The sequence below is a fragment of the Pseudophryne corroboree genome, chromosome 5, assembly GCF_028390025.1.
Source record: "Pseudophryne corroboree isolate aPseCor3 chromosome 5, aPseCor3.hap2, whole genome shotgun sequence".
Taxonomy (NCBI): Eukaryota; Metazoa; Chordata; class Amphibia; order Anura; family Myobatrachidae; genus Pseudophryne; species Pseudophryne corroboree.
Window position 1 is genome coordinate 509,848,917 of NC_086448.1, and position 14,149 is coordinate 509,863,065.

Below are 14,149 nucleotides of genomic sequence, written 5' to 3' on the forward strand. Positions count from 1 at the left end.
GGAGTGTGTGGGTTAGTGTGGGCGCAATGGCGCACAGCTGCAGTGCTGTGCGCTACCTCATGTGAAGACAGGAGTCTTCTGCCGCCGATTTCAATGTCTTCTCTGCTTCTGCCGGCTTCTGTCTTCTGGCTCTGCGAGGGGGACGGCGGCGCGGCTCCGGACGACAAGGTCAGGTCCTGTGTTCGATCCCTCTGGAGCTAATGGTGTCCAGTAGCCTAAGAAGCGCAACCTAGCCGCAGTTAGTAGGTTTGCTTCTCTCCCCTCAGTCCCATGTAGCAGAGAGTCTGTTGCCAGCAGAAGCTCTATGAAAATAAAAAACCTAACTAAAATACTTTCTTATTAGCAAGCTCAGGAGAGCTCACTAAAAGCACCCAGCTCTGTCCGGGCACAGATTCTAACTGAGGTCTGGAGGAGGGGCATAGAGGGAGGAGCCAGTGCACACCAGATAGTACTAAATCTTTCTTTAGAGTGCCCAGTCTCCTGCGGAGCCCGTTTATTCCCCATGGTCGTTACGGAGTCCCCAGCATCCACTAGGACGTTAGAGAAATGGGGATTATACACTCCGTTGGCAGGCAATACACCTGTATTTACACATTTCTGTCACCTTCATGGTGAGGTGGCGTGAACTACTGAATGGTAGTGTGGTGTCGAATATCTTTCTATGGCCCTCATTCCGAGTTGTTCGCTCGCAAGGCGAATGTAGCAGAGTTACACACGCTAAGCCGCCGCCTACTGGGAGTGAATCTTAGCTTCTTAAAATTGCGACCGACGTACGCGCAATATTGCGATTACAAACGAGTTAGCAGTTTCAGAGTAGCTCCAGACTTACTCTGCCTGTGCGATCATTTCAGTGCTTGTCGTTCCTGGTTGACGTCACAAACACACCCAGCGTTCGCCCAGGCACTCCCACCGTTTCCCCGGCCACTCCTGCGTTTTTTCCGGAAACGGTAGCGTTTTCAGCCACACGCCCCTGAAACGCCGTGTATCCGCCCAGTAACACCCATTTCCTGTCAATCACATTACGATCGCCGGAGCGAAGAAAAAGCCGTGAGTAAAAATACTTTCTTCATAGTAAAGTTACTTGGCGCAGTCGCAGTGCGAACATTGCGCATGCGTACTAAGCGGATTTTCACTGCGATGCGATGAAAAATACCGAGCGAACAACTCGGAATGAGGGCCAATATACCACACAACACAATGAATACCTACTGTCCGTGCGCAGAAGTTGCGGCACCGAACCAGGGATTCTCTACCGCATCACTCGGGGACTCTGCCCATACTGTAAGGCCGGCGGTACACTGAGAGGGGCGGAATCTTTCAAACAGGAAGCTGAACTAAAGTTTCTGCTGAAAGCAGCGAAGACTTCCTGATAATAACCACTTATTACATTACAGGCACTGACTGACCGAGCGCTGTGCCTTCCTATCTGTACAGGCTGATCCGGTGCCGGAGCTCGGGCTCTGCTAGGATTACCTCGGGGCAGCCGGCTGGGGCTATAAACCGAAGCTTCCGACTGCATAAGAACCTTCCATGCGTAAAGGTACAGTATGGGTGTATACGCCTGATGGTATAGTATGGGAGTAGTATGTAGACTGGTGGTACAGTATGGGAGTATATAACTGACGGAACAGTATGGGAGTATATGGCCTGGTGGTACAGTGTGGGAGTATATGGACTGGTGGTACAGTATGGGAGTATATAACTGATGGAATAGTGTGGGAGTATATGGCAGGATGGGACAGTTTGGGAGTACATGGCTCATTGTCATTTACTTGTGTAATTGATACAAGCTTAATTTTCAAAACTGAAAGTGAAACCTTGTCCATATAAACATCAGATCCGGGTTTCCACTTGGTTCTAGCTGGGATTATGAGAATCATTACATATATGTTCTGTTTTACATATTGCTGCTGAAATGTCACACTGTATCATCAAGGTCACATGATTTTACTATAGAATATCGTGGCGTAAAGTTCCCACCTACTTTATACTGTGGCTGTATGATATTACACAACTACATATCCTTTCATGCTCACTCTTCAGTTTTATATCTTACTGGGCATATTTATCAGGTTTACGCCTGATAATTATAATTCCTTATCACAGCTATACGCTGCAATAAAAAAGTATGTACTCACTGCCTGAATGTTTTAAAATACACATCCAAAAGGAGCCCTTCCGTGTGATGTGTAAGAAGTCATTGCCTTCCTACACTGGCCTGGCCAACCTGTGGCGCTCCAGCTGTTGTGAAACTACAAGTCCCAGCATGCCCTGCCACATTTTGTTATTAGGGAATGCTAAAACTGTGGCAGTCCATGCTGGGGTGTTTTTTGCGGATTAAGCCACAAATATTGAATGATTAATGGGCCCCTAAGTGTCCAGAGCTATTCAGTTGCTCACGCAGTAAATTTATGACTAGCGGATTTGTGCTTGTCTCCTTGGGGTACGAGCAGTAATCCGCGTTAACTAGTTTCTTGGGGCTAGTCGCGGTGTTACTGCATGCAGTAACAGCATTCTACATGGCACTTAACCCAGGAGATGTAGATTGCCATGATTAATGCCATCATATAGCGGTAAACCTTAAAATAGGAACTGTCCTTGAAAATTAGGGACATATGGAAAATGTCATTATAGATTATTTTTAATTAATAAAACTTACTGACAATAGTTACCTGATAACAGTGGTAACTGACCGCTACCACTGTTTTGTGCGGCTCCTCAACCATGAATGTAAACAGTTATACATACTGTACATCCTTTGCTGAAGCTCTCTGCTGCAGGAGACCATGGAAAGTATAACAGATTACGGGCCTAATTCGGACCTGATCGCAGCAGCAACATTTTTCTCTAATGGGCAAAACCATGGGGGTAATTCAGACCGCATTGCGGCAGCGATCGCTGTCTGAATCACTTTTTGGAGTGCGCACCCCGAGAGCCCAGTGAGATGCTAACAGCATCTAACAGCATCTCACTGGTGCGATTGACAGGCAGAGGCAGTCGTGGGGTGGGGGGGGGGGGGGGGGGTGGCAAAGGCGTTAGCTTGCCATTGGGGGGTGGGCCGCGGCGGCTGCTGAACATCACAAGAAACCGCTGCGACCTGGGACGCGGCGAGTAGCGGCCTGCCAGCGTGCAGGAGCTGCGCTGGCAGGAAGCTACTCGCCAGGTACAAAAGTATCGCCGCCATGCAAAGCTTTTGTACCTGTGCAGTATGGGGTAGGGCCAGACATGCAGGGCGTCGGAGAAAATGATCAGATCTGAATTAGGCCCCATGTGCACTGCAGGGTAGGCAGATGTAACATGTGCAGAGAGAGATAGATTTGGGTGGGATGTGTTCAAACTGAAATCTAAATTGCAGTGTAAAAATAAAGCAGCCAGTATTTACCCTGCACAGAAACAAAATAATCCACCCAAATCTAACTCTCTCTGCATATGTTATCTCTGTCCCACCAGCAGTCAACATGGTTTTAGCCATTAGAGAAAGATTTTGCTGCTGCGATCAGGTCTGAATTAGGCCCTACATTCAGTCCTGCAAAACCCCAGTAGTAGCGGTCACCACAGGACCACTTTTGTAAGGAAAGTATTCTCATTATACTTTTTTAAATAAATTATACAATAAGCAAGTGGATTCCATTACTGAAGTAAGACTATAAGTGGAGAAATCCTATAAACATCTTATAAATTTAAATTTCTCTTACGTCCTTGAGGATGCTGGGGACTCCGTAAGGACCATGGGGTATAGACGGGCTCCGCAGGAGACATGGGCACTATAAAGAACTTTTAGTATGGGTGTGCACTGGCTCCTCCCTCTATGCCCCTCCTCCAGACCTCAGTTAGATTTTGTGCCCAGAGGAGATAGGGTGCATTACAGAGGAGCTCTACAGAGTTTCTCTAAATAAAGAATTTTGTGAGGTTTTTTATTTTCAGGGGGCACTGCTGGCAACAGGCTCCCTGCATCGTGGGACTGAGGAGAGAGAAGCAGACCTACTTCAATGATAGGCTCTGCTTCTTAGGCTACTGGACACCATTAGCTCCAGAGGGAGTCGGAACGCTGGTCTCACCCCGCCGTTCGTCCCGGAGCCGCGCCGCCGTCCTCCTCGCAGCGCCAGAAGATAGAAGCCGGGTGAGTATGAGAAGAAAAGAAGACTTCAGGGCGGCAGAAGATTTCAGATCTTCATTGAGGTAAGCGCGCAGCGTTAACGCTGCGCGCCATTGCTCCCACACACTACACACACAGTACAGGCACGGATAGGTGCAGGGCGCAGGGGGGGCGCCCTGGGCAGCAATAAACCTCCGGACTGGCATTTCAGGACACATTAGGCTGCTGGGCAGTAAATGTAGAGATCCCCCGCCATTTGTTTGAAGATTACAGCGGGACCGAAGCCCGACGCTGGAGGGGGCGGAGCTTGATCCCTCAGCACTAACAGCAACATTTTTCTCCACAGAACGCTGCAGAGAAGCTGGCTCCCCGGACTCTCCCCTGCGGAACTCGGTGACAGAGGGCTGGAAAAGAGGGGGGGAAGGGGCATTTTCAGTGCGCAGTGAGTGTATTACACATTGATTGGTGATAAAAGCGCTATCTGGGTAATTTTCCAGTATCTGTAGGCGCTGGGTGTGTGCTGGCATACTCTCTCTCTGTCTCTCCAAAGGGCCTGGTTGGGGAATTGTCCCCTTATAGATATATCCCTGTGTGTGTGGGGGTGTCGGTACGTGCGTGTCGGCATGTCTGAGGCGGAAGGCTCGTCCAAGGAGGAGGTGGAGCGAATGAGTGGTGTGTCTCCGTCGGCAACGCCGACTCATGAATGGATGGACATGTGGCATATGTTAAATGCAAGTGTGGCCTCATTACATAAGAGACTGGACCTGGCAGAGTCCAGGGAAAAAGCTGGGGGTCAATCCACGGATTGGGCTGGGTCACAGGCCCCGTCGGGGTCTCAAAAACGTCCCCTATCCCAAATAGCTGACACTGATACCGACACGGATTCTGATTCCAGTGTTGATGATGTAAGATTGCACCCAAGGGTGGCAAAGGGTATTCAGTGTATGATTATTGCAGTGAAAGAGGTTTTTCATATCACGGATGACCCCTCTGTCCCTGACACGAGGGTGCGCATGTATAAGGAGAAGAAACCTGAGGTAACCTTTCCCCCTTCTCATGAGCTGAACGAGTTGTTTGAAAAAGCTTGGGAAACTCCAGACAAAAAAACTGCAGATTCCCAAAAGGATTCTTATGGCATATCCTTTCCCTGCTCAGGACAGGGTGTGTTGGGAATCCTCTCCCAGGGTGGACAAGGCTTTAACCCGCCTGTCCAAGAAGGTGGCGCTACCGTCTCCGGACATGGCAGCCCTCAAGGATCCTGCTGATCGCAGACAGGAGACTACTTTAAAGTCTATTTATATGCATACAGGTGTTTTGCTCAGACCGGCAATAGCATCGGCATGGGTATGTAGCGCAGTTGCAGCATGGACAGATACCTTGTCAGAGGGCCTTGATACCCTAGACAGGGATACCGTTTTATTAACATTAGCCCACATTAAAGACGCAGTCTTATTTATGAGGGACGCTCAAAGAGACGTTGGGCTGCTGGGTTCCAGAGCCAGTGCGATGGCTATTTCTGCGAGGCGAGCTCTATGGACCCGCCAATGGACGGGTGACGCAGACTCCAAGAAACATATGGAGGTTTTACCTTACAAGAGTGAAGTGTTGTTTGGGGAGGGGCTCGCGGACCTGGTTGCCACAGCTACCGCGGGTAAATCTACATTTTTACCTTTTGTTCCCCAACAGCAAAAGAAAACTCCACAGTATCAGATGCATTCCTTTCGGTCGCATAAGGCCAGAAGAGGTCGGGGCTCCTCTTTCCTTGCCAGAGGTAAGGGTAAAGGGAAAAGAACACCTGCGTTGGCTAGCTCCCAGGAGCAAAAGTCCTCCCCGGCTTCTACAAAGTCCACCGCATGATGCTGGGGCTTCCCTAGGGGAGTCCGCACCGGTGGGGGCACGTCTTCGACTTTTCAGCCAAATCTGGATTTTTTTCAGAAGCGGATCCTTGGGCAAACGTAATTGTTTCCCAGGGCTACAAGCTGGAATTCGAATAGGTGCCCCCCCGCCGATTTTTCAAGTCGGCCTTGCCAGCTTCACCACCGGAAAGGGAGGTGGTGTTAGCTGCAATTCAAAAGCTGTGTCAACAGCAAGTGGTCGTCAAGGTTCCCCTGGTTCAACAGGGAAAAGGGTATTATTCAACCCTGTTTGTGGTCCCGAAGCCAGATGGTTCGGTCAGGCCCATTTTAATTCTGAAATCCCTAAACCTGTACTTAAAAAAGTTAAAATTCAAGATGGAATCGCTCCGAGGGGTCATATCCAGCCTGGAAGGGGGGGATTTTATGGTGTCACTGGACATAAGGGATGCATACCTTCATGTCCCCATATACCCTCCTCATCAGGAATACCTGAGATTCGCTGTACAGGACTGTCATAACCAGTTTCAGAAGTTGCCGTTTGGGCTTTCCACGGCCCCGAGGATTTTCACCAAGGTAATGGCAGAGATGATGGTGCTCCTGATAAAGGCGAGATCGAGAGACAAATTGCTGGAGAGCGTGTCGCTCTCCTAGAAAGTGCTCCAACAGCACGGTTGGATTCTCAATCTGCCAAAGTCACAATTGGTTCCGACGACTCGGCTATCGTTCCTAGGCCTGATTCTGGATATGGAACAAAAGAGGGTTTTCTCCCAATGGAAAAAGCCCAGGAACTCCAGAACATGATCAGAGACCTGTTAAAACCGAAAAGAGTGTCAGTCCATCAATGCACTCGAGTACTGGGAAAAATGGTGGCAACCTACGAGGCCATCCCCTTCAGGTTTCATGCGAGGACATTTCAGTGGGACCTTCTGGACAAATGGTCCGGGTTCCATCTTCAAATTCATCAGAAAATAAGCCTGTCCCCCAGGGCCAGGGTGTCTCTTCTGTGGTGGCTGCAGAGTGCTCACCTCCTAGAGGGTCGCAAGTTCGGCATTCAAGACTGGGTTCTGGTGACCACGGACGCGAGCCTCCGAGGATGGGGAGCAGTCACACAAGGAAGAAATTTTCAGGGACTATGGTCAAGCCAGGAGGCTTGTCTACACATCAACATACTGGAGTTGAGGGCCATATACAACGGCCTACAACAAGCGGAGAATCTTCTTCGGGGCCTCCCGGTTCTGATTCAATCAGACAACGTCACAGCCGTGGCTCATGTAAACCGCACGGAGCAGAGTGGCGATGGCGGAAGCCACCAGGATTCTTCGCTGGGCGGAAAATCACGTAAGCGCTCTGTCAGCTGTCTTCATTCTGGGAGTGGACTACTGGGAAGCAGATTTCCTCAGCAGACACGATCTCCATCCAGGAGAGTGGGGACTTCATCAAGAAGTTTTTGCAGAGATAACAAGTCGTTGGGGAATTCCTCAAATAGACATGATGGCGTCACGCCTCAACAAGAAGCTTCGACGGTATTGCGCCAGGTCACGGGACCCTCAGCCAGTAGCAGTAGACGCCCTAGTGACACCATGGGTGTTTCGGTCGGTCTATGTGTTCCCTCCTCTTCCTCTCATCTCAAAAATTTTGAGACTCATAAGGCAAAGGAGAGTGCAGGCAATACTCATTGTTCCAGATTGGCCTCGAAGGGCCTGGTACTCAGATCTTCAGGAGATGCACACAGAAGATCTGTGGCCTCTTCCTCTCAGAGATGACCTGTTACAGCAGGGGCCATGTGTGTTCCAAGACTTACCGCGGTTACGTTTGACGGCATGGCGGTTGAGCACCGGATCCTAGCTGAAAAAGGTATTCCGGAAGAAGTCATCCCTACTCTACTAAAGGCTAGAAAAGAGGTGACGGCAAAGCATTATCACCGTATTTGGAGGAAATATGTTTCTTGGTGTGAAGCCAAGAATGCTCCTACGGAAGATTTCCATCTGGGCCGATTCCTCCACTTTTTACAGACAGGAGTGGATATGGGCCTGAAGTTAGGATCCATTAAGGTACAGATTTTGGCCTTATCTATCTTCTTTCATAGGGAATTAGCTTCTCTCCCAGAAGTCCAAACGTTTGTGAAGGGAGTGCTGCACATCCAGCCCCCCTTTGTGCCCCCAGTGGCACCGTGGGACCTTAACGTGGTCTTATACTTTCTGAAGTCTCACTGGTTTGAACCTCTTCAAACAGTTGAATTAAAATTTCTCACTTGGAAGGTGGTCATGTTATTGGCCTTGGCATCTGCAAGGCGGGTGTCCGAATTGGCGGCCTTGTCCCACAAGAGCCCCTATTTGATTTTCCATGTGGATAGAGCTGAGTTGAGGACACGTCCTCAATTTTTGCCTAAGGTGGTTTCTACTTTTCACATGAACCAACCTATTGTGGTGCCTGTGGCTATGGGGGACTGGGAGGACTCCAAGTCCCTGGATGTGGTCAGAGCCTTAAAGATTAATGTAGCCAGGACGGCTAGAGTTAGGAAAATAGAGGCTCTGTGTGTCCTGTATGCAGCCAACAAGGTTGGCGCTCCTGCTTCTAAGCAGACTATTGCTCGCTGGATCTGTAACACGATTCAGCAGGCTCATTCTACGGCTGGATTGCCGTTACCAAATTCTGTAAAGGCCCATTCCACTAGAAAGGTGGGCTCTTCTTGGGCGGCTGCCCGAGGCGTCTCGGCATTACAGCTTTGCCGAGCAGCAACTTGGTCGGGTTCAAACACTTTTGCTAAATTCTACAAGTTTGATACCCTGGCTGAGGAGGACCTTGCGTTTGCTCAGTCGGTGCTGCAGAGTCATCCGCACTCTCCCGCCCGGTTTGGAGCTTTGGTATAAACCCCATGGTCCTTACGGAGTCCCCAGCATCCTCTAGGACGTAAGAGAAAATAAGATTTTAAACCTACCAGTAAATCTTTTTCTCCTAGTCCGTAGAGGATGCTGGGCGCCCGTCCCAGTGCGGACTAAATCTGCAAGACTTGTATATAGTTGTTGCTTACATAAGGGTTATGTTGCAGTTGGAATCGGTCTTTGACTGATGCTGTTTTTTGTTCATACTGTTGACTGGTTGTGTATATTCCAGGTTATATAGTATGATTGGTGTGGGCTGGTATGAATCTTGCCCTTAGATTAACAAAATCCTTTCCTCATATTGTCCATCTGGGCACAGTTCTCTTAACTGAGATCTGGAGGAGGGGCATAGAGGGAGGAGCCAGTGCACACCCATACTAAAAGTTCTTTATAGTGCCCATGTCTCCTGCGGAGCCCGTCTATACCCCATGGTCCTTACGGAGTCCTCAGCATCCTCTACGGACTAGGAGAAAAATATTTACCGGTAGGTTTAAAATCTTATTTTATCAGCTAATCCTTATTGAAGTTTTTTTGTTTGTTTTTTGTTTGTTTGTTTGTTTGTTTCAGACGTTGATACTTTTGTACCTTTGTAAATCTTTTTATTTGTTTCTTGTGAGGGCAAAAGTGACACATGTAAAAAGAAATTCAGTAAGTAATTCTGCAAACATTGTTGCTAATAGGGCAGTCCAGTCAGCATTAAGGATGTGAGATGGGCTACTGAAATATGGCAGCTTCCTGCAGCATGCATTGAGCACCTTCTGATCACATTTCTGATTATCTTGTGCGGTACTGGGACTTAAGAAAAGGTAAGACAATGTTTATTACCCTCTTTGCAAAATGACTTTTTTTCTGGTATACTTCCACTTCAGTAAATGGTTTCATACTTGAAAACTTAGGGGCTGTTTCAGAGTTGAATGCAAGTCTGTTTACGAAGCTTACAGAATGTTGCCTGTTTTTAAATTGTGCAACCAAGTGTTGTGCACAGTGGTATATTCAGGGGGTGGGCGGCTGTGGAGGGACACTGCTACCATTGAGAAGCAGTCTCTGCTCTCTCATTGCTTTATGCGCTGCTCCATTGCTATATTATAGACAGCGTACAGGAGAGAAATCTTACTGGTGGGTGGGGCTTGCCTGGATCTGCCCCTGGTTGTGTAGAATTGTGCAGATTCATAAATACGCCTGTTTGCATACAATTTTTTTGCATTTGCTATAGAGTTGATGCCAGTGCTTACTTATGATAATAGCGAATATACTGTACAATTTAGTTCCATGCGTGCATTCTGCTGCCGAGATCCAACAGTTGGTATGCTGACCGTCGGGATCCCGAGCGCTGGCAATGCGTTACCAACGCGTTTTACATAATTTCGGTATGAAGAGCAAAAGAGAAGTAATCACGTAAATAGAAAAATGAACAAATGGAGTGAGAGAGCTACGCATGCCTTACTATACAAAATAGAAGCAAGTACACTTCCATATAAAATGAACCATAAAAAAGTAAAATGCCTACAAAACGGAGGATCATGGGGAACATCTCTAAATTGTACCAGGTAGTCAATGTGACAGTATGCACATACGGTACATATATGTAACCAGACCTCAAAAAAACATTTCCGCCTTCCTTTCCCTATTGTTATTTCCAGCCATATTTTCCTTGTGAAATAAATCTGAAATCTGAAGCATCAATAAAGTTAAAGTCAAAGGGGCCCATTTATGAAATAATATTTGCGTCTATGTCCCTGAAAACACCCTTTTTCAGGTGTTAGCCGCAAGTATTAAGTATCCCTGGAATGTATAAAGAAGGGATCGCAGAAGACATCTCCGATACCTGCTGCGATCCCTCCATTTCCGCCACAGCTGAATCCCCCCATCGGTTTCTTCACATTCCCGATATTGTTCCCTACAGCTACCGCAGTCTTTTGCCTATGGGCTACGGATCGCGGGATGAAGTTCCAGCTGGGTTTCCTGGAACCCTCCGCCGGAAATGGCCTCAGTGCATTGTGGTCACATATGACCGCGCATGCGTAGGAGCCCTGGCAGCCCGCAGAGCACATCACAGGGCCAGGCTCGTTTCGGAGCTCCTGTCCCTGTGGGTGCCAGGTGATACATACACCAGATAGGATTGTATATTGCAATGTTATATGGTTGGTAAGATCTCGCCCAGATCGCATTCAATATGCAATCCATGATAAATGGGCCCCAAAGTGTCTGAGTCTATCCATTGGCACAAGACAGGGGTTTGGACTGCATTGAGGTTGGGTAAATGTCCCAGAGAGCCCATTCGGGGGAATTAGTAAGAGCTATACCTAGCTCATCCTTGATGTATGACTTAATAAGGAAAAAAATGTATTATCCTCTGGACATCCCTTCATACAATAGGAATCTGAGGCCCATGAGGCAACGTAATGTAGGTGTATTTTAAGAACTTTTTTCTTATTTTAACAGATATGGTTAAGTACCAGTGAAAACTATCATATATTCGTCCTGGTTAATTTGTATCTTTAAATTTCCTTCTTTAAACACCATTTATGTAGATTATCTTTGGTGACAAGATTGCAGCAAGAAACGTTTCTGTAACTGACCTTTAGCTGTGTTTGTATGTGCACCAATAGTGTTAATAACAACTGATATAATTTCTATGTACTTGTGTCTACTTAATATACAGTTTCCTTTAGCGATCAAACACCAAAAACAAAACACTTAAATAAAATGTATTTTTAACGAATTACCTATGATTTAATTTAGGTTATTTGCCAATATTGTCGCATGGAATCACAAGCTGCTGAAGCCATGCCTCTTCACGACATCATAATGAGCTCTAGCGATCTAAAGGAAAAGTCTGTGATTGATTCAGGAGGATTCGGAAAAGTGTATTTGTGTTTTCATCGAACAATTGGACTAGTTGTGCAGAAAACCGTGTTTACGGGATCGAAGCATGAGTCGTAAGTGGTTTTGTATTCTACTTTGTTGTCTCTTAAAAAAATGAAAAAGGTTGCCTGATCAAGTAACAAAAATGCCACCCTGTCCACTTTTGTATGAGCTTGATATAGGTCCTTATTTATTTATTTATTTATTTATTTTTTGTAAACTTTTTTTTTTCTAGTTTTGCAACAAGCTAGCGTTGGTGAATTAATTGGGTGGTCACTGAGGGAGATGTCAGGAAGTCATTGGGAATATCTATGTATAAAGAGAATGTTCTTCTGTATAGATCCGCTGTTTAGTGTCCTTAGACCTTGACCATCCTAGTATTCTATCAAGCCTAAAAAACATGGTAGTAGCTACCTATTTGGGGTAGCTAGAGCCACCTTGATGTTTTTGCCTAATCAGAATCTCTGGAATATTACAGGGATTTCTCTTACGTCCTAGAGGATGCTGGGGACTCCGTAAGGACCATGGGGTATAGACGGGCTCCGCAGGAGACATGGGCACTATAAAGAACTTTAGATGGGTGTGCACTGGCTCCTCCCTCTATGCCCCTCCTCCAGACCTCAGTTAGATCCTGTGCCCAGAGGAGACTGGGTGCACTACAGGGGAGCTTTCCTGAGTTTCTCTGAAAAAGACTTTGTTAGGTTTTTTATTTTCAGGGAGCACTGCTGGCAACAGGCTCCCTGCGTTGTGGGACTGAGGAGAGAGAAACAGACCTACTTAAATGATAGGCTCTGCTTCTTAGGCTACTGGACATCATTAGTTCCAGAGAGTCGGAACGCAGGTCTCACCCTCGCCGTTTGTCCCGGAGCCGCGCCGCCGTCCTCCTCACAGAGCCGGAAGATAGAAGCCGGGTGAGTATTAAGAAGAAAAGAAGACTTCAAAGGCGGCAGAAGACTTCAGATCTTCTCTGAGGTAACGCGCAGCGGTAACGCGCAGCGCCATTGCTCCCACACACAACACACACAGTGGGCACTGAAGGGGTGCAGGGCGCAGGGGGGGCGCCCTGGGCAGCAGTAATAAACCTCTAGGGACTGTCTAACATATATATAGGCTGCGGAGGCAGTATATTATATAATCCCCTGCCAGTATTGGAAATTTGAGCGGGACCGAAGCCCCCCGCTGAGGGGGCGGAACTTGATCCTCCAGCACTAACCAGCGCCATTTTCTCCACAGCACACTGCAGAGAAGCTGGCTCCCCGGACTCTCCCCTGCTGAACACGGTGACAGAGGGCAAAAAAAGAGGGGGGGTGGGCACTTTTAATTGGCGCAGTGAGTGTGTGTGTATATATATATATATATATATTTATATAAAAGCGCTGTTTTATCTGGGAATTTTGTTTCCAGTGTCAGTTGGTGCTGGGTGTGTGCTGGCATACTTTCTCTGTCTCTCCAAAGGGCCTTATTGGGGAACTGTCTCCATATAGATATATCCCTGAGTGTGTGGGGGTGTCGGTACGCGTGTTTCAGCATGTCTGAAGCGGAAGGCTCATCTAAGGAGGAGGGGGAGCAGATGATTGTGGTGTCTCCGTCGGCAACGCCGACACCTGATTGGTTGGATATGTTGAATGTTTTAAATGCAAATGTGTCTTTATCACATCAGAGATTGGACAAAGCAGAGTCCAGGGATAGAACAGGGAGTCAATCCATGGCTTTGACTGTGTCACAGGGCCCTTCAGGGTCTCAGAAACGTCCCCTGTCCCAAGTAGCAGACACTGATACCGACACGGATTCTGACTCCAGTGTCGACTATGATGATGCAAGGTTACACCCAAGGGTGGCCAAAAGTATTCATTATATGATTATTGCAATAAAGGATGTTTTACATATCACAGATGACCCCTCTGTCCCCGACTAGAGGGTACACATGTTTAAGGAAAAGAAACCTGAGGTAACCTTTCCCCCATCTCATGAGCTGAACGCGTTATTTGAAAAGGCTTGGGAAACTCCAGACAAGAAACTGCAGATTCCCAAAAGAATTCTTATGGCGTATCCTTTCCCTGCGCAGGACAGGTTACGGTGGGAATCCTCACCCAGGGTGGACAAGGCGTTAACACGCTTGTCCAAAAAGGTGGCGCTACCGTCTCCGGACACGGCAGCCCTCAAGGATCCTGCTGATCGCAGACAGGAAACTACCTTAAAGTCAATTTATACACATATGGGTGCCTTGCTCAGACCGGCAATAGCGTCGGCTTGGGTTTGTAGCGCTGTTGCGGCTTGGACGGATACTTTGTCAGCTGACATTGATACCCTGGATAGGGATACCATTTTATTGACCTTAGGTCACATTAAAGACGCAGTCTTATATATGAGAGACGCTCAGAGAGACGTTGGTCTGCTAGGTTCGAGAGCCAACGCCATGGCGATTTCTGCTAGGCGAACCCTGTGGACCC

At 47.6% G+C, this 14,149-nt stretch overlaps 1 protein-coding gene across 1 annotated transcript in view; it reads left to right on the forward strand.

Annotated features, from left to right (window-relative positions):
* The first annotated feature begins 1,220 nt into the window (after positions 1-1,220).
* RIPK1 (receptor interacting serine/threonine kinase 1) overlaps positions 1,221-14,149 on the forward strand; it is a 266,027-nt gene continuing 253,098 nt past the window's right edge. Inside the window, exons 1-3 of the mRNA XM_063923061.1 lie at positions 1,221-1,540; positions 9,515-9,640; positions 11,577-11,773. Coding sequence (XP_063779131.1) covers positions 11,598-11,773 — 176 coding nt within the window. The 5' untranslated portion in view covers positions 1,221-1,540; positions 9,515-9,640; positions 11,577-11,597. The remainder of the gene's footprint in view (positions 1,541-9,514; positions 9,641-11,576; positions 11,774-14,149) is intronic.